The following is a 25,105-nucleotide window of genomic DNA, read 5'->3' on the forward strand; positions in this document are numbered from 1 at the left end:
GAATACAGCAACATTGGCTGGCGCATGTGTTTATTTACAGGTGAAACTGATTATTGGACTGATGAAACAAAATTTGTTCTCTAGCTATTGGTTCAGAAGACACTGATTACACTACATTCAAAAGTTTCTGGACAGGAAGGTTTTTAAAATAAAGAAAATAATGTTTTTTTATTTAGCAAGGATGCATTCAGTTGATTAAAAGTGTATATTAAACGTTTTCTATATTAAATAAATGCTGTTCATTTAAACTTTCTTTATGGATTCTAAAATGTTAAGCAACACAGTTTTCAGTGTTAATAATAATACGAAATGTCTCATGAGCAGCAAATCAGCATATTAGAATGATTTCTGAATGATCATCTGACACTGAAGACTGGAGTAATGGCTGCTGAAAAATCAGCTTTACCATTACAGGAATGCATTATATTTATATTTATATCTATATTCAAATAGAAAACAGTTATTTTAAATTGTAATAATATTTCTAAATATTACTGTTGTTACTGTATTTTGCAGGTTTATTGTATAGACACAACCTTGGTGAGCATAAGAGACTTCTGAGTAAATTATAAGCATGACACAGGAGTGTTGGACGATAATTAAGACACTTAAGAAAGAGCTCACAGTGGGCAGATGGGCTTCTGAACTGAATCCAAACGCACTGCAGGATGCTTCAAAACTGCCAAAGGGACATTTAGTTGAGCAGGCAAAGACAGGAGACAATGTATTAAAGCACAACTATCTGCTTGGCACCAACAATTTATTGTAAATGATGCCTATTGGGTTGCTTCTGATTAGTAATTTTCATTATTTAAATAAATCCAGTTGCATTTAGTACATCTCAGCATTTAGTGATTATCCTGTTATCTTTATCACCAGAACACACATACACATAATTCACAATAAAACCTTTTTTTTTTCTTTTACCTTTCAGCTCATAACCCTACTTTTCTGAAAGGGTGAAGGTTGTGTGCTGAGGTTCTTAGCACATTTCTCAAATGTTGCCCCACCAGCCTGCCTCTGCAAAACACATCAGAAAGTTATGTAAGTATGTGCACTCAGGGCGCCTGGAGCTAAGCACACTGGAATTTCTCAAACCTGTGATGTACAAGTGACGTGCAAACATGAAAAGATGTGGGCAAAAAAAGAAAAGGGAAAAAAAGAGAAAATCGAAAAAAAAAGAGCCCAGAATGGGCAATACATAACCACAGGCGATGAGGCAAACCAATATTTTCTATTTACAAATTGTGCTCTTTTCCCCCCCTTGTGGATCCATCCCCGTAAACGTATTGCAGACAGACAGCGTGAGGAGATCGGAGAGAAAGAGGAATAGTGGGAAAGAGGTGATGAACAGAATAAAGCAGCATTTCATATCATCCCAGGAGCGCTAAAGCTGAAAGAAGTGAGATAGGAAAGTGAGATAGACAGTAATGAGTAGCTTGTTGAAATTTTCTCCAATTCTTTAATCAAGGTCTTTTGTTTACATGCCCTACAGATTTTTTAAGTATTGACAATAGTGAGAATATAGTGGCAGCAGGTCCTTAATCTCATAAACTTAAACATAAAATGAGGCCAAAATGGTTTAGTGATTTGTCTTGTAGGAGCTGCGTGTCTTGCTTTATATTTCACTCTGACAGTACTATGCTACAAAGAATCAATACTGTGAAAGTCTGAATAGAATTTTCTTTCAGCTTGTTTAGACAGAAATAAGTCTTTGGGCCAAGCTTTAATGTCAGCCATTAAAAGGCTAGCTGTCTCAGACTTGAAACCATGGCCGAGCTCTCTAATCTCACTGTCAACAACGGGACCTTGAGTCTTATCTCTGGACAACTTTAGAAGAAAAGCCAAACAGTTAAACGCATTTCCTCAATTTCAACATGATCAAACTAGTAACTGAGCATCAAACACTAGTGACACATCAGGTTGTGAGATATATGTTCTTTGAACTGGTGTAGGTAACAAAATGTGACCTGGTGCGACTTCTGTCCGTGATGAGCTGTCAGTCACCATTATCCTCGCGCATGGATCATTTTTATCAGGTGCCAAAACCATCAAATGGGGTGGTAAAAACCTCTCAGCTTTTTAAATTATGTGTCCTCTGATGAAGAAAAGAAAAAAAAGTGACTAGGCCAGAATTTACAATGCATTGCCAGTGGGTACAATATTAACTTTTTTCCCTAATGAAAACTATCAGTATATATGTGAAATACTGTACGTTATAATAATGATCTACTTTGGAATATTTTTAGGGCACAAATCCATAATTTTATGAATAATGCTGTGATCAATACCCAGGTGTCTCTAAAGGGATGTAGGGCCGAGCATATAATCTTTTTATTGATAAGAAATGTAAAACTACTACTCATGCCAAATAGCAAATGAAGAATAGTTAGAGTATTACACACTACAAACAAAAACAGCTGTATCTGGGAGCAAAAGAGAGAGAAAGAGAGAGAGTCTTCATCTATAAGTCTGCTCCAGGGGAGGCCCACAAATTAAAGCTTCATTACTGGAACAGCTCTTCTGTCTCAAGCAGTCCCCTACCTATATATATAGAAAGGCATCATGTGTTGTCAAGTAAAGATGTTGCAAATGTCAATAAAATACATCTTTATCATAGCCGCCTTAGAAATCTTCTAAAATAAATCTCAAATTTCATGGTTTCTGAGATCTCTGTGGACAACTACCATGCCTGATATTCCAGTCACGAACCATGAAAAATGCCCTGCGATCTTTCTAAAGCACAACTATAATTTAATTAGTAACCAGTTACAGCTATACTTCAGTATTTGACTACAGTGGCGGCTCGTCAGGGGAGGGACAGCTTCCCCAAAATTTTGAGGGGAAAATGAGAGGACGATTTAATGTTAATAAAATTCACAGTTCTTGTCTCAAAATTTGTATTTTTTGTTTGTAATTTCACAGCTGTAATACCATAACTTGTTAATGAAGTTGGAAAGCGCCGCTTTTCTATCGCGAATGTGCCGAATCTGCTGATGTAATTACAACCGCTAATGATAGAGAAGGGGAGGGGGAGGCCGGGGGAGAGCTGAACTCTCCTGCCTCCATTGGAAAAAAAATTGCCAATCACCATCGAGTGTTCACTTTCAACGCAGAGGAGTGTTGAGAAAAGAAACCTCGTAGTGGAGGCTAGCCTCCCTTCTGATATCAACCAATCATCATAGAGACGTAAATTTCGTGATATTAGTTTGAACGTCTCCCGCTGCGCTGATAATGTACCAAGTACTTATGATGAGTAGTGATATTGAATATTTGATCACCAACAGATTTACCAAGCTGTCATTCAAACAGTATATACAAATAAAAAAAGGTACTAGATATAGGCTACAGCAGTCACGCTTAATTAAATTAAACAGGCAGCTCTCTTTTAACACAGACTTTTAAGAAGGAATGGATGTTTTCTTCAAGTGACAGGCCAGGTAAGTGAAATTATATTATCTTGCTGTATGTGTGTCATTTTCTTTACGTTTTCTGACTAAAAGCAACCAAAAAGCCATTTTAAAGTGGTTAAGCAAATAATAATAATAATAATAATAATAATCGGCAGGGATCCCAGACCAATACAATTAGTGCGCCTCCTCTATTTCAAAACCCACGAACCACCACTGTATTTTACAGATGTTACTTTCATTTTATTTGTTTTCTGTATGGTAAAATATGTTTGCTATGTGGTAATTGTGTTCTTTGTTTCGATAAATTAGTACTAGTATCAGTGAACATCACAATAATGTTAATAATGTAGTTTGTGTAAACGGCATGCTTACTTTTTTATTTCAGATGTGAGAATAACAGTGTAAAAGAACCTGTTGCAAAGAGAGCCAAAGCAAAGCAGTCCACTCGGTCATGGAAAACAGAGACTGATGTTGACATGTTCCACAGGTTCTGAGATTCCTACCTTCACAGGAACCTGGACCACAGCTAAGACCATGTGATGCACACATTCGCATGAGTCTCTTCAAAATGTTGTTCAAGTTTCCTGCCACTGTTTTGGATATTTTGGATATTGCACCCATGACGTCTTGACTCTTGTGATGTTTTTTTTTTGTTTTGTTCCTAATAAACTGTTTAACTGCACTCGCAAGTGAATCTCAAGTTATTTTATGTGATGGTTATACATTCTAAATAAACTACAAACAAAAAACATATACATTTATTTTTTTTATCATATAAATTATACATTCTTTCTAGTAGCAATTCCCTCTCAGTCACATACCTGACTGAAAGGCTCATTATGCAGCTCATTATGTGGGCCTTTGTCTTCTCAGGTGTGAATCACAGCATTATGCATGATCATTCACACCTACTCGCATGTACCTTTTCTACACAAAAAGTGTCTTAGAAAATTTTAATCAATATATTGTTTTCTGTGAATGAGTGTGTAAGATGATTTTCACATAATTTTATAGCAAAAACTCTAGACTTCAAGATCAAGCTCTCAAAAGTCTTTTGAACAAATGTTCTGTATGTGTTTTATGGCCTTATTTCAGTTACTTTAAAATTGTAGATTTTCACTACGCAAGCATAAACGTTGTTTTCTCAAAAACACAATCACGTACATACATGCTGCTCACATATTATTGTAGCCCAGTTTGTGTTGATTACAGTGTTATTAAACTTTAGCCATTAAAATATTTATAAGCAACTGAAAAAAGCACAAATGTCAGGGCATGTCAAAACTTCTCCAGGGCCCCAAAACACCTTCAGACCCCAGGTTTAAATATGGGACGATTTCGTATTTTAAGGGAAAGGTGGCAACCCGAATAGCAACACCTCCAGTTCAAAAATTCAATATTTTTGTTATAACTTCTGAACGCTTTGTCCAATAAACAAAATTCTTAGTTCACCTCTTCTAATGCTGATCATATTCAATACCATAAATTAAGACAGCAGAGCAATCACTATTTTGAAATGTACAGTATTTTGTTTTTCATTACTCCTTCAAATTTTAACCACAATTAGGTCAGGTTTTCACTGGACCGAGCTTCACAGAAATTGATCTGGCAGAAACAGTGCCACATACAGGTCAAGAGATCTGAAAACGTTTGTTAGAAAATCATGATCTTGGTGTCTACAAATTTAATGGATAATACGGAATCCACTTGTAGCAAATTTGCCAAAAATAAATAAATAAATAAAACCAAATCACCTATATGCAAAAGTTTTAAATTTGTCAAATTATGCAGTTTTTAAAAGCTTTGACATACCATCACAGTATACATCATTGGCAGCTTATCCTGAAGTTATCTGACAAATTTGAAGACAGTGAAATATAGGCTTCTATAGATGTAATTACATTGTACAAAATTCATTTTGTGTCTCTATGTGTTTACAGATTTCTTGGTTAATGCAGATTCCATTTGTGCACCATTTTAAATATAGTTTTTTCCCCCACTACTCGAAGTAGTGAAGTTGACTGTGCCTTTGTTTGTTGGCCTATGGTATGTTAGCTTAGCATTGTAATTGGCTAACATTTTAATCAGTGGCCATTTTCTCTAATGTCTCTCTTCAGCTATCAGGCTAACTACATGCTACATTAGCAGCTAAGTTAACTTAGCATTCTGATTGGTTAGAGCTAACTAATAAACTAAGTGCCAAGGAAGGTTTAATGGGGCAAATATCGCCCCTTAAGGGAAAAGTTAATTTCTGAAAATTCTAGATTAATGCTAGGTAAGTTTAAAATTGAAAAATATCTCTGGCTTTTGTGTTCAACATGTTATTTCAGAGTTTTGATTACTGCCTTATATTCTATTATAATGGCTATTTAATATTACCCCTAAACTTGGTTTGGCATGCTGCATGTTATTTTCACTAGGAAACTCAAAGCATTGCTTTTCTTTTTGAGTATTTTATGGCAATGCTACTAATAGTTAGGGCCAGAATAATTCAAGTACTTCCCTGGTATTTACATTTTCTAGGGTGATGACTACAGGCATGCTTATGTAATAGAAAGGGGAGGAGGACAATCTGCTATCATCTCAAGCATGATCCTAATGTAATATCAGTTGCTTTCTGTCGGATTACCCTAAAGCTTATTTAGTCATGTTTATTTTCAGAGGTGACTTGATGTCACAATAACTTGTAATTGCAAAGTGTTGACAGGACAATGAGAGGGCATGAGTCATACATGAGTCATAAATGGTTGTATGCTGGATTTACACATCAGTACTTCACGTCAAAAATTATCTGATATTGTAGCTAATGATGGGTCAAACGGGTTAGGATTCATGTATACAGATATAAAGCATTATGATGCACCTAATAAATATTCAACTTAATCAAATGTGCAAATGTAGCCTACTTGTGTAAAATGATGTACACTTGATGTAAACATCATATCAGACGTTTAAGAAAAGTTGTTTTATTTTACATGGAGTGGATCATAGATATGTATAGATGCACCATTCGACGGCTCCAGGCACGTAGATGCAGCCGCCATCTTGGAACGGTCAACTTGATGTCATTCACCATACTGTGGGTTCTCACAGAGCCGTTGAGCCGTTCTGTGCAGGATTGTGGCATCTTTCGAATATTCAGTGTTTACTATGGTGAATGATGTCAAGTTGACCGTTACAATATGGCGGACAGCTTACATATAGCGGCCCATAGAAACAGTCGCTAATGAGGAATCTACGTATATACATATATATGTGAATTGCCAGGTGGAAGGCAGACATATTGAGATCACATGACCACCTGAATACTACTTACTTTAAGGCTGAAAATAAATAATGCATTTCTTCAAAGGCATTGTTAACTTTAAACTTTTGCCTGATGCTGCATCCACATGACTACTGTATGTGCCAGTTACTCTCTCAGCCAGACCTTCAACTAACAGCAAAAGGTCTGGGCTCTGTTGCACCTTTAATTGGTCAAGAACATCCAACTAAGACAAGAAAATGGTATCTAAACCGACATATAAAATGACCAAGTACAGGTTGTAATTTATATACCCCCTAAAGCTCCTAAAATGTGTCTGTATTTTCATGTTTAGTTGCAAATGCAACAGATATTATGTTGTTTGTGATGTACTTCACCTGATCTTCCATTTATGATATGAGAGGACAAATAACTAGCAAATAAGGATCACTCACAAATCCTCTGATGTGTTGGCTAGGCTTGATAAATAATACTTTCCCTATATTCCATTGTTGCTGGCTTGGATCTTGTAAGCACAGCTTTGTTTCCTGGCGGACGTTTAAAGAACGGCACACATAGGTTCCTGGAAATCCTGTAGAAGTCAGCCTGATTCAGACTGACTACATTGATAAATCATTCCCAGTTTAGTGTGTCATACTGTATATACAGTGTGTGTGTATATATATATATATATATATATATATCAGTATAAGACCAAGATGACTGCCATATCAGTGCAAAAATAAAAAAATAAATAAAACGTATCTTTAAGCCAACCGAAATGCTTTTTATATGACCAGCAGACCACATGTAACTATAAAACGGCTAAACAGATAAACTCATGACTTTTTTTTTTAATCCACAATATACATCTGCAGCTCTGCTACCCTAGTGCTTATGTCTGGAAGGTCACTTTCTCTTTGAGAAAATCTTAGCTTGTGTAGTATTTATTTGAGGAATTATTTTTGTATTTATTTAGAGTCGGACTCAGGGGTGGATTGGCCATCTGGCAATTCTGACAAATGCCAGAGGGGCCGGACCATTTTGTTTAATGTGGGCCGGTCAGATTTTTTCTAAATATATATAAATAAAATTGTTTTTACGGGCCAACAGTGCATAGAACGGGTTTTTATCGCTTGCACAATTTCTCTATGGTTATAATAATAATAATGTTAATAATAAATAAATGTTAAGCATTTTGCCCAGTTGGCCACGGCTGCCTAGTCCCGAGATGGGCCGACCTTGGGACTAGGCAGCCGTGGCCGACTGGGCAAAATGAACCAGTGCCGACTGGAGTGGTTCGTTCAGTCAAAATCAAGCACGTCATCAGAGAGATTGCAACACGAGCTAATTTTCAGTAAAAGCTAGATAATGGACTGTAAAAAAGCAAAGGTGGTGCAGAAAAACTTTGAGAAAGGAAAAAAGGGCTTAAGTCTGACGCTGCTAAATGCGTAAAGTTTAAATTCGGTTTAAATTAAGGTTTAAATTTAAGGTTTAAATTTGGCTGCTGCAGTGGAGGACAGTTAGTGCCACAGAGGTAAGAAGAAAACAGAAAATACAGCTAGCACAAGTCATTTTCACACTACTTCTGCCAGTTAGCTCCTGTTTTTGTTTTTTTGACAGTAGCCTACATTGTATTAAACAGTTGTAAGCTTAGAATAGAACCCCAGTATATTTTAAAATGTCATTGCTTCGTGATAATTGGTTAATTTAAGCGTTAACGAGCCTGTTACTGAATTGCATCAGCAGATAAAGTGGGATTTAGGGTAAAAACTGATGTAGGCTACTTGCAATATAGTCTAACACATCAAAAACCTATAGCAATAGCCATAGTACTGTAGACATCTGTAGTGAACTTTACTTTGAATATGTAGATAGTCATATATTAAAATAAAATATTGAGCACGTATACTGTACATACATTTACAGTATACAATTAATCCTTAGGTAGGGTGGACTGCAGAGTCAAGTGTCATGGAGGTAGGGTAGGAAAAACCCAACAGACAGACAGTAACAAAGAACAAGATACTGTAGAGAATGATAGTAACAGCAGACAAATGGCATAAACAGACAGCACACAGACTCTACAACATCCTCAGATTCTTTTTCTTTTGTTTTAACTGTATGTGTAAATTTGTTATAAATGTGTGCTCTTTAAAAAGTAGTAAGCATTGTTTTCCAGACACATACATTAAATGTTTAAATATCTGTTACATATATGGTACTGCTTATATTATTTCACCATCTGTACACAAATGTAAGTAGTGAATGCATGTCTCCGTGGGTGGGGCTGTGTCGGTGTGGTAATGTGGGCCGGTGTGGCTACAGTGCCAGGGCTGAATTTTTGTCCCAGTCCGCCCCTGGATACAGGAGAAATTTGTTATCACATCACTTGCCCACCAATGGATCCTCTGTCTGCAGTGAATGGGTGCCGTCAGAATGAGAGTCCAAACAGCTGATAAAAACATCACAATAATCCACACAACTCCAGTCCATCAATTAACATCTGAGAAGCAAAAAATTTTGTTAATAAACAAAACCATCATTAAGATGTTTCTAACTTCAAAACGTTGATTTTACCTAAACTGTGAGTCTTCTATATAAGAAAAACAGTCTAAAACAGTTATAAACAAACAAGTTGGTGGATTTTGATGTGAGGAGACAACTGGAGGAAGCATTTTTATGGATTATTGACTGGTATTTTGGGCAGAAGCTACGGTTTAAAGTCAAAACACCTTAATGATGGGTTTGTTACTTATGAACATGCAGCTTTTCGTTTCACAAGACATTGATTGACGGACTGGAGTGAATTACTTATGGATTATTGTGATGTTTTTATCAGCTGTTTGAACTCTCATTCTGTTACTTACAACAGAACAGCAATGCATTTTATGGACGACCGAGAGAGAGCGCGAGAGAGAGAAAGAGAGAGAGAGCGCGAGAGAGAGAGAGAGAGAAAGAAAGAGAGAGAGAAAAAGAAAGAGAGAGAGAGAAAGAAAGAGAGAGAGAGAGGGGGGTCACATCACAAACACATACCAGCTTCATCACTGTGTATGTCACGCGACTCTGTTCCCCTTTCGGGGTCTGTCTTTACATTTATTTTGAAAGATGAAGCTCGCGATTATGGTAAGGGGAGTTACATTTCCGACGAGTGCTTGCGGTGTTCGGCCAATGACAATGCACTGGGTCAGCTGGCCAATCAGAGCAGACTGCGCTTGTCGGAAGGAGGGACTTTGTAGAAAACGAAGCGTTTGATAGAGGCGGGGCATAGAGGACCTACAATAATGGACAGTATTTGAAAAAAATCTGTTTTTTGAACATTAAAGCATGTCGACATATTCTGTTACAAAATAATGATCTTTAAAAAAGCATCATATGACCCCTTTAAATGTTTAAATATCTGTTACTTATATGGTACTGCTTATATTATTTCACCATCTGTACACAAATGTAAGTAGTAAATGCGTGTCCGTGGGTGGGGCTGTGTCTGTGTGGTAATGTGGGCCGGTGTGGCTACAGTGCCAGGGCTGAATTTTTGTCCCAGTCCGCCCCTGGTCGGACTTGTCACTCAAAGGTCACAGGTTCGAGTCTAGGTACTGGCAGGGATTGTAGGTGGGGGGAGTGAATGACCAGTGCTCTCTTCCACACTCGATACCACGACTGAGACCCTTGAATTATATCTTTATTTCAGACTCAAAAAGGTCCATATAAAATAAAAAAGCATACAAAAACATACACATGCTAAATTTACAAACAGGCATGTTAGCTTGTGCATACAATTTACAATACTGTCTCTGTTAGAAAACACTCTCTGTCTTGTTAAGAGAATGTTTCAGATATGTTTCACCCCTCCTTTTTCTCTCTCTCTCTCTCTCTCTCTCTCTCTCAGTCTTCTATATATACAACGCATTCTCTCTGAATCCCCCCTTCTGTAACCAGTCTAACAATTTTTAAGTCTCTGCGTAAGATCATCCATCTAAAGGTTAAAAAGCATGGGTGACAATATTCCACCCTGTCTAACCCCATTTGTCACTAAAAAAGGCTCCGATATTGTCGTGCCCCATCTAACCTGCATTGTTTGGTGTGTATACCAAAAATGCAGAACCCGTACTAGGTATGGGGGAACCCCTCGCTGCTGTAATTTTACAAATAGCTTTCCATGATTAATGCGGTCAAAGGCTTTAGAGGCATCTAAAAAGCACAGACACATAGTGGAGTTCTGCCTTCTGTACTTACTCACAGCCTCTTTCAATGCATAGATACACATATCAGTCCCATGCTTACTTTTAAAACCAAATTGCTCATCATTGGTAATAACATATTGCTGAAATCTATCCAGTGATATTATCTCTAATACCTTAGACATCACGCTGGCTAAGGCAGTAGGCCTATAGTTTTCTGTGCTAGATATTTTCCCTGTTTTGTCTTTAATTACAGGTACCAGCAAAACAGAAAGCATAGAACTGCTTGAGCAAGGCACCGAATCCACAACTGCTCCCCGGGCGCCACAGCAAAAATGGCTGCCCACTGCTCCGGGTGTGTGTTCACGGTGTGTGTGTGTGTGTTTGCTTACTACTCACTGCTCTGTGTGAGCACTTGGATGGGATAAATGCAGAGCACAAATTCCAAGTATGGGAAGTACATATGCGAGTACACATCATGTCCTTTCCTTTCCTTCCTTTTCCTTTCCATAAGATCTAAGCAACTAAAACATTCTTTAGTTCCACATGTGACTGAGTTTTTTGTGATTGCAGTTTCTCTTTTTCAATATCTTCTATTCTCTGCAATGTCCTGTCCAATAGACTAATTAAAAACACTAGATGGGACATAATGCAAAATTCCATTATTTGAAAAAAGAAAGGTGTTTATGAAGGAAATTTATCTATCTATCTATCTATCTATCTATCTATCTATCTATCTATCTATCTATCTATCTATCTATCTATCTATCTATCTATCCATCCATCCATCCATCCATCCATCCATCTATCTATCATCTCAAATAATTACTTTCACTCTATGGACATAAAAAAAATCTAAAAGTTAAAAAATCTATCTTTTTAAGAGACCAAAAGCAGTCTCACCAATGTGTCTGTTTGGCACAAACCATCATAGATTTTTCAGTAACACTTTAGAGTAGGGAACACTTATTCACTATTAACTACGACTTTTCCCTCAATAAAAAAAACCTAATCAAAATACGCATATACACTATGTGGGGCCAGTCCAGTACCCATACTGGGCCCTAGTATATCCCACATGTGCTTCATAAGTGGGACCAATATGGGTCTTATATGTGTTGCCCAGTTGGGCCCCACATTAGCCCCAGTCAGGCCCCATATGAGATTCATATGGGCTCATTCAGATGGGGCCCACATGGAACCCATGGACAAACCCATGTAGGGCCCATATTTACAGCCCATTTGGAGCCCACACAGGCCCAAATGAAATATGAATTGAATCACTATTATCATGTCCATACTTGTTACTTCCTTTATGTGCTTTTGGGCATCACAATCTGTGGTCCTTCCTTTCTGCAGCCTGCAGTAGGCGGAGCAACATTTTATTTTGGAGTAGCCTACATAAATTCTGATCCCACTGTCTTGTGATATTAAAGCTTTATCGAACAGGGATACACAATGGAGATCTACACAACAAATGCTTGTATGACAACACATTTTTAAAGTTCTGCATTACATTTGGTGGATTTTTAAAAATGTATTTATTAATTTATTTTTAAATCATAACTTTATATATTTTTTATTGCAGTTGTAGTGACAATCTTGTACATTTTTGCCACATCCTCTGCACAAGGTAAGCAAGGAAACAGTATACTTATACTTTAGACATGTTGGCATGCAATTACTATTACTAGTTTTATTTTATTTATTTAGCCTAGTCATTTATACGAGTGGATATTAAATTGATAATTAATTGAGTCTAATGAATCTAAATAGTATATGAGCAACCACTAAAGTGGAGACTGGCTGTAAAGTAGATGGACAATCTTTTTTTTTCTGGATGGAGGCGGAGACTTTTTGACTTCAGCTTCAGCGAGCGAGCGCTTGAGTGTGGTCACGAGCGGTGCCCGTGCACTGAATTTTTCGGGTTGTTGCGTGACGTGGTGCCTGGCCGTGGAGCGCAAAGCCCAAAGACTACAAATTGCGTAGGAGGCTTAACAAATTCAGAGAGCCAATAATCAAGGAAATGTTAGAGCAAAGCTACACACCGACCGAGGCTGCCGGATACCGCTTTGACTGGGCGGCGAGGGACAGTGCTAACAGTGGTAGCGTAGCGCTTGACGTGAGTTAGGAGTTCTGCAGTATGACTAACTGATTTGGGGAGTTTTGTAATGAATTCCGCTGTTTTATTTTTTATTTTGACAGGTATTTTGTTTGTTTGATTTGTTGATTATGAGGCTGGGCAGAGCTAGTGTTTGTTTCCTTTTTCAGACTTCAGTTTTTTTTATCTTATAAGACAATTCGTTACCACATTGTTTTGTTTGTTGTAATATATTGAGTGCCAATTACGGAAATAACATTCAAAGAGTTTCTTTTAATATGTAGCAATACTTAGCCAAACCATAAACCCTTAACTGAACGAAAGAAATATACTATTGATACCTTCTAACAAATACAGATCTGTTTTAAAAATATTAATAATAAAATAACAAAACTGCCTTAACCCCAAGAAAAAGTACAGGAGGAGAAACTCGAATGGGAAATTGTATTCACAACATGTGGCTTGGTCATTTTTCATAAGCTATATATTAGGCAGTTTTTGCAGTGATAGTGGGGCCCATTGGTTGTAGGCATAAACATACTTGTTGTTTAGTATAGAATCCAGAAAGACACATTTTACAGAAATATGAAGGAGTCTAATAGCATCAGCCTTCCAATTAAGTTCTGTGTACCAACAAACACTTATACAAGAAGACATTGCATATGTTTTTGTATCAACAGGGCATAATGGGAGTGAATACAAAATGAACTTTGCACAAAATGGTTTTAGGTTAAAGGGATAATACACTCAAAATGAAAATCTTCTCATCGTTTACTCACAGTCAAGTCATTACAGAGCTGTATGATACACTTCTCTTGAACACAAAATAATATATTTTGTCTATTCAATGAAAGTCAGTGGTGTCCAATGTTGTTTTGGACCCCACTGACTTCCACTGCATGGATGAAAAGAAAACTGAGACACTTTTTCAAAATATTTTCATCCTGAACTTGTTTTGTTTTTTTCTTACTAAAATTATAGGGAGAGATTTTTTTGTGTTCCCAGGAGTTGTGATACTTGGGTGTTACAAACCAGAATGGAGCCAGTTGGGAGGGGAGAGGTTAAAAACTATAATCATGTGCCCCTTTACCTCCCATTTATCATAATAGCATCAGCAAAAAAGAAAAGTCATTTCAGAGGCAGAAGAAGTGATTTCATTTTGATTGGTGATTACAAATAGTTTGCACTGATAAACTTATCAGTTTTTGCACTGCTAAAAATTAAATCAACAACTTGCATTAAATCAATGTCATATTCATGTTTACTTTATTTTTAGCATTCAGAGTTGTCTTACCCAAATGAGACTAGATACCACATTTCATAATGAATCATGTCTTTCTTTCTCAGGAATTTGCCATCATGACAGAGGGAACCAGTGAGTGACCTTACACAGAGCCTTAACTTGGAGTTTTAAACACAGTTTCATAAGATATTTTATTATTATTACATATGCATTTTATCATAGATCACTTAAATGTATATTAACAATGATTTGATAAGAGTAAAATAAGAGTGATCTGTCTTGATGTCAGCAGCAAAGTAGGTTTCAGTGGACAGATGGAAGGCAGCCATCATCTGCCCCATTGTGGGAATGTGTCTTACAATATCTCAGGAAGTTCCTGCTGTAATGGTAGGAGAGACTCCTGCAGCTGTAATTTTTCACTAAAAGTAGAGGATGATTCATAATGAGTTTAGGACATATACAAACAGATTTAACACTTTTTGTTTGTGTTTCAATGTGTTGCAGGTACTATAACTCTAGGATTAAGCCAGCTGGTGGCTGACTGCTGTGGTTCTGTAGCTTACAATCCACTTAATGAGATTTGCTGTAATGGCAGGATTCTGACTCAAAGCAGCACTCACGTGAAATGCTGCGGCAAAGGTAGCTGATTCACGTCATGCAACTTGAACACCTTGACTGGCGCATTGTTCAGATATGACACATTTTTGCATGCTTAAAAAATGTTGTTGAGGTTGATTGATCTTTATACAATTAGATCGAGGAAAACTTCTTTTATAATGAGATTTCTCTTACACTCATTTACAGACATGTACTTGACAGCGACTCATTTGTGTTGTGGTGGCAACAACATATTTCAACGGAAGGAAAATCATTCTTGTTGTGGCAAGGAAACATATGACAAGACAACCCACTGCTGCTGTACTAACCCTGCACTAGAAGTAAAGCCTAAACATGAAACTTGCTGTTCAAAAACAACAGGTGTGTGTAAACAGCTCTTATAGTGGTTATTAGATTAAATAATTAAAGAAATGTGGTGCAAGTGGCTAAACAGTGGAGCAAAGACATCATGTACCTACTGTTTTCTTTCATGGGTTTTAGTCACACAGTAATAGATCTGTTTGTTTTAGTAGGTTATAATCTGAATCCTATTCTCACAGGTAAAAAGAAAGAATGCCAGCAAGGCTCTCCTCCCATTCGGTGAGTCAAACAGACAGACAAAAATACCTCCAAGAGTAATAAGTAACAGCTATATTTATTCACAGATTTCTTTCTTAGTGACTATACATTTTACAGTTTTATATATATATATATATATATATATATATAACATTTGTGAGGTTCATTGAATTCAATATTTATGACATGTTCAAAGACTTTTTTAGGATGACATAAAAGTGCATTTGCTGAATATGATAATTAATATATATATAACTTATATATATAACTTGCTACGTGTACTGCATTAGACTAACTGAGACTTGTCATAGCACTTTAATATTATTGCTGTTTTGTTGATTTTGATTGCTTCTATTGTCCTCATTTGTAAGTCACTTTGGATAAAAGGGTCTGCTAAATGACTAAAATGTAAATATACAGTCAGGTCCATATATATATTTGGAGACTGACACAATTTTTATAATTTTGGCTCTGTATGCCACCAGAACAGAATTAAAAATAAAAGGTGATCAAGATGAAATTGAAGTACAGACTTTAAAGGGTTAGTTCACCCAAAAATGAAAATTAGGCTGTGTTTTACTCACCCCCGAGGCATCCTAGGTGTATATGACTTTCTTCTTTCAGACGAATCCAGTCGGAGTTATATTAAAAATTGTCTTTGATCTTTCAAGCTCTATCATTGCAGTCAGCGGGTGTTGCATTACTTCAGTCCAAAAGCGCCCATGCATAAAAAGAAGTGTCTCTCACGGCTCCGGGGGGTGAACAAAGGCCTCCTGTACCGAATCGATGTGTTTTTGAAAGAAAAATATCCATATTCAAAACGTAATAATCACTTTAATCTAGCTTGCGCCAGCAGTTGTACACAGGAGCATGATGTATGAGTTCAGCGCTGCGCATGCGCTGGTGAGTCTTGTGAAAACCAACGTTTGTTTACAGGATCAAAGGAAGTAAAGTTTCCTTACTTTAGCAAAGGAAAACCAGCCTCCTCTTGGCTTATATCAAAATCCTCTGACATTCTTCTTTACAAATCCTCGTTTTGTACTTGACCGTTGTTTTGTTTTGATCTCTCCGCTGCGTTTCCGCGTGTGTTACTTCTGAGCGGCGCATGCGCAAAGCTGACCTCATATGTCATTCCCCCGGAACTGCTTCCGTTTACAACAGTGAGCGCAAGCTAGATTCAAGTGATTTATTACGTTTTGAATATGGATATTTTCCTTATAAAAACGCATCGATTCACTACAGGAGGCCTTTGTTTCACCCCCCAGAGCCATGTGAGACCATTTTTTTTTATGGATGGGCGCTTTTTTATTTAACTCCTTTTGGACTGAAATAATGCAACACCCGCTGACTGCAATGATAGAGCTTGAACGATCAAAGACAATTTTTAATATAACTCCGACTGGATTCTTCTGAAAGAAGAAAATCATATACACCTAGGATGCCTCGGGGGTGAGTAAAATGCAGCCTAATTTTCACTTTTGGGTGAACTAACCTTTTAAGATTTAATTCAAGGGGTTGACCACAAATATAACATAAAATGCTTAGGAATTACAACCATTTTTATACTCAAATGTAATTTGACAAATATAATCATAAATAAAATGTTCGTTTTTATTCTTTTGTTGAGAATACTTTGCAGGTAATGACTGCCTTAAGTCTGGAACTCATGGACATCACCAAAGACTGGGTTTCCTCCTTTGTGATGCTTTCACAGGCCTTTACTGCAGCTGACTTCAGTTGTTTAATTGTGGGTCTGCCTTTAGTCTTGTCTTCAGCATGCTCAATCAGGTTGAGATCAGGAGATTGATTTGGCCATTGCAGAATATTCCACTTTTTTTACCTTCAAAAACTCCTGGGTTGTTTGCTGGGTTGCTGCATGTTTTGGGTCATCATCCATTTGTACTATGAAGTGCCGCCCAATCTACTTTGCTCCATTTGACTGAATCTGGGCAGACAGTATATCCCTATACACTTCAGAATTCTTCCGGCTGCTTCTGTTCTCTGTCACGTCATCAATAAACACCAGTAACCCAGTGCCACTGGAAGCCATGCATGCTCATGCCATCACACTGCTCCACCTTGTTTCACAGATTATGTTGTATGCTTTGGATCATGAGCTGTTCCAAGCCTTCTCCATACTTTTTTCTTCCCGTCATTCTGGTACAGGTTGATCTTAATTTCAGCCATCCAAAGAATTATTTTCCAGAAGTGGTCTGGATTTTTTTATGTTTTTTTTTTTGGCAAAGTCTAATCTGGCCTTGTTTGCACCTTGTGGTGAACCCTATGTATTTGTTCTCGTGAAGCCTTCTCTTGATTGTAGACTTTCACAGTGATACACTTGCCTCCTGGAGAGTGTTCTTCACTTGGCTGGATGTTGTGAAAGGGTTTTTCCTTTACCATGGAGAGGATCATCTGATCATCCGCCACTGTTGTCCTCTGTGGACATCCAGGCCTTTTTACATTGCTGAGCTCACCCGTGCATTCTTTTTTCCCCAAAATGTACCAAACTGTTGATTTGGCCACTCAGAATGTTCCTGCTATCTCTCTGATGGATTTGTTTTGTTTTTGAAGCCTAACAATTATCTGTTTCATCTGCATGGAGAGTGCCTTTGACTGCATAATGTGGGTTCACAGCAACAGCTTCCAAATGCAAATGGCACACTTAGAATCAACTCCAGACCTTTTACCTGCTTAATTGATGTAGAAATATCGAAGGAATAGCCCACATCTGTCCTTGAAAGGGCTTTTGAGTCCGCTGTCCAGTAACTTATGGTTTCTTGAAAAAGGGGGAGGTACATATTAAAAAGCTGTAATTCCTTAACCTTTCCTCCAATTGTAATGCGAATACCCTCAAATTAAAGCAAATTAAAGAGTGTGCACTTTAAGCTCATATTCATTATATAACTGTAACTTGAATATGTTTTGGTCAACAGGTAAAATAATAAAAATGGTACCTGTGTCCAAATATATATGGACCTAACTGTATGTATACATGCATGCATGCATACATACATGTGTTTGTGTGTAGGAATGTTAAATCTTGTCAACAGTAAATGTTCCATGTTGACTACTGTAAAAAATTATTTTACAGGTCTGTTTTATAACAATTTTTTTGTGTTTGTTTTTATGTGTGATTGGAAAGCTCAAGCACACTCCCCAAAAACTTAGGTAAAGCACTTGGCATCCTCATCGTGTATTAATATTTTTACAAACCGGATCGGATAATGATCCTTTTTCAGTTTCAAGTTAAATTTTATTAGTCACATACACAATCATACACAGTACGACATGTAGTGAAATGCTTGGTATGACTCTCCACACAGAATGCAATGCAATAGAGCAGTGTTTCCCAACCAGGGTGCCGTCTGTCGAGAGCAGGGGTGCCGTGTTAAAAATCCTTTTTCAATATTTTTAAATTGCTAAAATGTTTAAAAAAAGCAGCTATTATATAATATTCATTTCTGATGTCGCCAATAATTAGAGATGCACTGAAATTCCGGCTGCCGAAAATTTGTTCACCGCTCAGGATTCACTTTCACGTGATGTGACGCTCTGCGTATTATCCCGCTCTGTGTGTGTGTGTGTGTGTGTGTGTGTGTGTGTGTGTGTGTGTGTGTGTGTGTGTGTGTGTGTGTGTGTGCTCCGCTCAGTCGCTCACGGCCCATGTGAGTGCTCCACTCATATACCGTTCATGCTCCTCAGAACAGCAAAGTCCTCTCAAAAATCGAGCTAACAGGAAACATCTATGTAGTACAGTATTGTTTCTGTTTGCAATAGCCCTACTGTGCTGTAACAAGGTGTGGTAAATGGGCAACTCTGGTAACGCTGCCCTCTCATTCATTGATCTGCTAACTGTTATGCTCACGTGTCCTCTGATAATAATAGCTTTCTAGGATTAAACAGTATTTGGATAACTGGTAAAAAAAAAAAATCTCTTAATAGCCCTACTGTGTGTTAGACCTACCTGAAAAACTAAAAAGCAATTTATTTCATTTGTAGGCATATCGTTATTTTTTTATTTGTGCTATGATTAGACATTTCTTTATTTGTTCTTATTTTATTATTAACTGCTTAGCCTCCTTGTCATTTTTTTTATTAAATTCAAAGTTTTAAATCAAGCTATCTCGTGCTACTGCAACAAAATTACCCAGCTGTAAAATAAAAAATACACTGATTGAGCAAAACTTTGTTTAATTACCATAATAACTAGCAATATCTCACAATGTTTACATATGAATAAAAGCCTGCATTAAAATCTGGCATATAAATTGTTTTTTTTCATTAGAAATTAGCCTACTGATTGCCACCATTAATGGACAATTTTTTTTTAATAATATTAAAAATATCTGTATGACCGTATATTCTGCAGTTCTTCCCTGCTGTACCGAATATCTATACTTTTCAAAGTATCATATCGAAGTTAGTAATTGAAATATTGTGACAAAATTAATTTTGTAGGGTGCCACAAATTTGGTAAAATTTGCAAAGGGTGCCGCGACTAAAGAAAGGTTGGGAAACACTGCAATAGACTATATATTAAAATAGAAATATTATAAAAGTAGTAATAAGAAGAGAAAGAAAAACTGTATCCTAAGAAATAAGTTGAATGGTGAATAGAATTACAAATTACTATAAGAAGAAATTGAACTAAGATTCAGTAACTATTGATAGTCTGTTCAGTTTATACTTGCCTAACCTCTCATCATTGTTGGAAATTATGATGATTGTATAGTTATTGTTGTAATAATCTCACACTCTTCTGTTCTAGAATTAAAGTGTGGAACGAAACCCTTCAATCCCCAGGAAGAAATGTGTTGCTCAGGGAATCTGTATAAGAAGGCATCAGCACTTACTAAGGTATTGCCTTTTGACATGAAGCTTAGTTCTGCAGAAAAGGAAAAAAAAAAAAAAAAAATTGGAGATTTATCTGAACACTGTGATTTTCTGTAAAATGTGCTTATAAAGTATTTGGAGATCACAGTATACAGTACTGAAAAACTCTGCATACATTATTGTACAGTACTATGTATATCTGTGTCTTTCAGTGCTGTGGCGTAGATTCTTACACTCTGTCAGATGACAGAGTGCTGTGCTGTAATGGAATTCTTTATCGCAATGTATCTGAGCAGTCCGAGTGTGTTGGAGGTGTTATATATACTCCAGCAAACACTACTTGCCAAATGTCGACCCGTCCTCGTCTTGGCGAGCACTGCTGTGGAGGACAAACCATTAATCATCGCACGCATATTTGCTGTAACGAACACAGGTAGGCCCACAGAGTACAAAGATTTCATATGATTTAAAAGCAAACTTAGTGCCAGATTTACTAACAGTCTGTGCTTGTGCAAACCCTCTTTTGCCATCAAAAAAACTGCTGTCCGGATGTACTAAAGACACGCAGTGGAAAACTAAAAACATTTTTGCCGCTTATGGGCCATCTACAATTCTAAATTAATTTTTTTCACAATGTAGAGCAACTTTTGAGTGACTTTTGATTCTGTAGATCCAGATTATTTAGTTACCAGTATGGGATATGTGGGCCACACTAACCAACCAATCCTTGACCCTTGATCTTTACAACACAACCACCATGAGGGGGTGACGTGCCTTATGTAGACCATATTTGTCAATCAGTATATATAATTTATTTAGGGGTAAAACTGTAAAAAGTTACTTACTGGTCTTTCCATGCATGTCCCAGCTCAAATATGTCTCAGGTCAGGGAACAAATAGCATTACCTTTGTGAATCTCTGAAAATCTAGTAGCTTTAGGCAAAACATGATTTCATGAAGTCTCTACCCACGACAAATGTCGTGACAAATTAGGCTTTGTCTGTAACTGGAAAATCAGGGGTCACATGCTGAGACACCATAGAAACATGGTTTCTGGCACTGCATTTCTCACAGAAGGTTTATTCAGTTGGTACAACTTTAGAGTGGGAGTTTCTCAGTCATCCAGGCCACCCAGTAAACCCTCAAGACATTTTAAAACCACGAACATCCTGAAAAAGTTACATAGTGTAGTTTGGTTGTTGAATGACTTTTCTTTCCAATTTCTTTCTATTTAGCCACATCAAGATGAATGGCAATTTCTGTTGTGGTTCAGAAGTCTATGACCACCACAACCAGTTCTTGAGATGCTGTTCAGGTCATCTCTACAACCTAACCCATTTACATGGAAAAGCAGAGTGCTGTGGAAACCTATTGCTACAATATAATAACAATCAAACTTGCTGTTCCTCCTCAACCAATTCCATAATTTATGACACCAAACCAAACCACCATTGCTGTGGGCATTACTACTACAACACATCCCTGTGGAGCTGCTGTGCTGAACGTCTCAAACCAACACCAAAGCCTAACAGCTCTCCTGAAGAATACAGGCTTAAACCACTAACAGACCTGATCCCTGAAATGTGCAATAAAACAGGTGATGCTTTTAAACATTTATTGTGGTGCAAACTGAAATAGGATTTTCTGGAAGCAGACTAAATGATCTCTTTTTGTGTGTGTGGGTGTTTCTAGTGTTCTTTGGCAAAGTGGAGAGTGTGGCACTTGAAAATTATCAGCGTCACGTTGTGTTGAAAGTTGTTGGGCTGGTCGATGTAAAATCAGAAAAGGTCATCAAAGACCCTTGGCTTCATGTGTCCCTGGATCACTGCAGCTCTCCTGCCACAGACGACGGCATGACCTACCTTTGGGAGGAAAACCACAATGGGAAGTACAAGCTTCTCTCTCACCCTGTTGACCTAATCTCTGACATTCACATGTTCTATTTTGTATGTTACCAAAAGAAGGGATAGACATATGGATTGAGGTTTATTTTCTATAAGGTTATCCTAATACTATTTTATCATTAATGCTAAATTACTCTAGTATGTGAGTGGCCACTATATTTGAAAGCTAAGAACCTTTGGCCCCTTAAGGCAATTTTCCGAAGTCTCTACTGTCTGCAGCATTATGGCAGAGGCATCACGTTGTGCATCTGTGAATTTTGCCTCATTGGTTAATTTTATTTAAACCCTAATAATAGATTGACCCTGTATGGAGTGTGCAAAAGGGATAGTTCTCCCAAAAATGAGAATTTGCTGCTAATTTATCCACCTTTAGTCCATCTAAGATGCAGGTGACTTTTTGCTGAGTAGAAGATTTTTAGCTGATACCATGGTTTTTGGTGATGCATAAAATGCAAGTCAGCGGCTGCCCGTTTTTGAGAATTAAAAAAAAGAAATGCATATCAAGGAAGACAAAATTATATGCATCACAAAAAAAATATCACAATTTAATATTGTGAATTGATCGTTCTGTGCAAGAAACACTGTTTTATATGTCTAGAGCATATAAAGTGAATAAACTAGGTTATCATCAGCTCACCTTTTTACATAAAGATAAATCATAACAATTTTAACTTTAACCATACATTTTTTCTGGAAGTGAGTTTTGATTGATTAACTTGTAGATCTGTGCTGCTCGACTTGCCAACTGTTTCAGATGATTCAGTCCAATTTGTTGAACTGGTTCAACAACCAAAAAGAAATTGTAAAAAAAAACAACAAAAAAAACTTATTTAATGTTCTACTGAAGAGTAAAAGTCACCTACATCTTGGATGGTCTGAGGGTGAGTAAATTAACAGCACATTTTCATTTTTGGGTGAACTATTCCATTAAGCTATTTGGCTAAAAGCATCTGCCAAATGAATAAATTTAATTAATGAATACATTTAATCAGTTTTAGTTTTTAGGTTTGTAAAGCTAATATGAAAATGTGAAAATTACAATCAAATAGAAAACATTTTTTTTTTTTTAATTCATATTGAGTTCTCTTTTAACCTTTAAAACTTTTTAAATCTAAATTGCTGTGCAGTCTTCGGGCCAGTTTTACTAAATATGGCAAATTAGCGCAAGAGCGCAATTCCTAAACCGCGCCAATGGGAGGGGAAATTTCTGCGGGTGATTTACTAACAATGCGTAAATTAAAGAACACAGATGCAACATCTCATTTACATATCAACCAACACAATATACCAAGGGCAGCGCAAATTAGCATGGTCACAAATAAAGAATTAAGAAATAAAGCCACAGAATGTTGAAAATAACCAAAAAATGAAGGATTGCAAAAAGTTTTGGTAGACCTGGAATGTTCTCTGTGGTGCCTTCTCCTAGCAACAACAATTGCAGCCATTTCAAGCACAAAATAGTTTAAGACATGCTTTTTGGGGCATTAAATAATGGGGCAAATTCCAGTAGTTTGACGAGCGTAAACATTAGTAAATCTCATTGTGTGATTACTTTTAATACTCTGCTCCCATCAATTTTGCGTTTGATAGGGAAACTCCTACAAATACATATTCAATCAGGTCAGGCACAGATATAACGGTGTCCATCCTTTTTCAGTGCGAATTCTTCACTGTGTGTCTTTAGTAAATCCTGACAGTACTATTTTAACGCCAAAAAAAAAAGCTGTTAGTAAAACTGGCCCGTAATTTTTTATATTTTAAATTGCACTGTATGACCTAATAAGCATTTTTTAATCGTACTGTATTTTGATATTTTCTTAATCTCAGGTATATTTCAATTTCTGTTCCATGTTTTAATAATTTGACAGGAATCAGGGGCCTTTATATACAGTGGGTATGGAAAGTATTCAGACCCCCTTAAATTTTTCACTCTTTGTTATATTGCGCTCAAAGGTGCTTTTAACATTTAATAGTAATTGTTCGTTCAAAAGCAATTAATGACTTTTATCCTAATTCTTGAGAAGACAAGGTTAATTCCAATATATATATATATATACACACACACACACACACACAGCAGGTAAAATAAGTATTGAACACATCACCATTTTTCTCAGTAAATATATTTCTAAAGGTGCTGTTGACATGAAATTTTCACCAGATGTCAGTACCAACCCATGTAATCCATACATACAAAGAAAGCAAAATATGTTCCTGAACATAACAAATATGTTCAGAAATTAAGTTCTGTGTAATAAAGTGGAATGACTCAGGGAAAAAGTATTGAACACATGAAGAAAGGGAGGCGCAAAAAGGCATGGAAAGCCAAGACACCAGCTTAAATCTATCAGTAATTAGAAAGCAATCCTGCCCCTTGTCAGTGGAAATTAATATTAGTTGGTTCAGTCCCAACTGATGGCCTATAAAAGGGTGTCTCATGACCGACGTGTCACACAAGAAACATTTCATGATGGGTAAAAGCAAAGAGCTCTCTTAAGATCTACGCAACCGTATTGTTGCAAAACATACTAATGGCATTGGTTACAGAAGGATTTATATACCTCTGAATGTTCCAGTGAGAACTGTTGGGGCTATAATCCGGAAGTGGAAAGAACATCATTTCACCAAAAACCAACCACGACCAGGTGGTCCTCGCAAGATTTCTGACAGAGGAGTGAAAATAATTATCCAAAGAATTGTCCAAGAGCCAAGGACCACTTGTGGAGAGCTTCAGAACGACCTGGAATTAGCATGTACAATTGTTTCAAAGAAAACTAAGTAATGCACTCAACCGCCGTGGCCTGAATGCACGCTCACCATGCAAGGCTCTATTGCTGAAGAAAAAGCATGTTGAAGCTCGTTTAAAGTTTGCTGCATAATATTTAGACAAGCCTGTGAAATACTGGGGGAATATAGTCTGGTCAGATGAGACCAAAATTGTACTCTTTGGATGCCATAATACACACCATGTTTGGAGGTCAAATGGCACTGCACATCACCCCAAAACATC

At 37.0% G+C, this 25,105-nt stretch overlaps 1 protein-coding gene across 1 annotated transcript; it reads left to right on the forward strand.

Moving 5' to 3' along the window:
- Window positions 1-12,650: 12,650 nt before the first annotated feature.
- LOC107570582 (galaxin-like) lies at window positions 12,651-22,661 on the forward strand. The gene is made up of 11 exons (XM_016256814.1): window positions 12,651-12,960; window positions 14,287-14,314; window positions 14,475-14,569; window positions 14,687-14,821; window positions 14,987-15,160; window positions 15,340-15,379; window positions 18,501-18,526; window positions 20,127-20,215; window positions 20,404-20,624; window positions 21,427-21,788; window positions 21,884-22,661. Exons 3-11 carry the CDS (start codon window positions 14,497-14,499, stop codon window positions 22,159-22,161), a joined length of 1,398 nt encoding a protein of 465 aa, XP_016112300.1. The 5' UTR covers window positions 12,651-12,960; window positions 14,287-14,314; window positions 14,475-14,496; the 3' UTR covers window positions 22,162-22,661.
- Window positions 22,662-25,105: the final 2,444 nt, after the last annotated feature.

Source organism: Sinocyclocheilus grahami, unplaced genomic scaffold, assembly GCF_001515645.1.
Source record: "Sinocyclocheilus grahami isolate Dianchi unplaced genomic scaffold, SAMN03320097.WGS_v1.1 scaffold1480.1, whole genome shotgun sequence".
In the NCBI taxonomy this organism is placed as follows: Eukaryota; Metazoa; Chordata; class Actinopteri; order Cypriniformes; family Cyprinidae; genus Sinocyclocheilus; species Sinocyclocheilus grahami.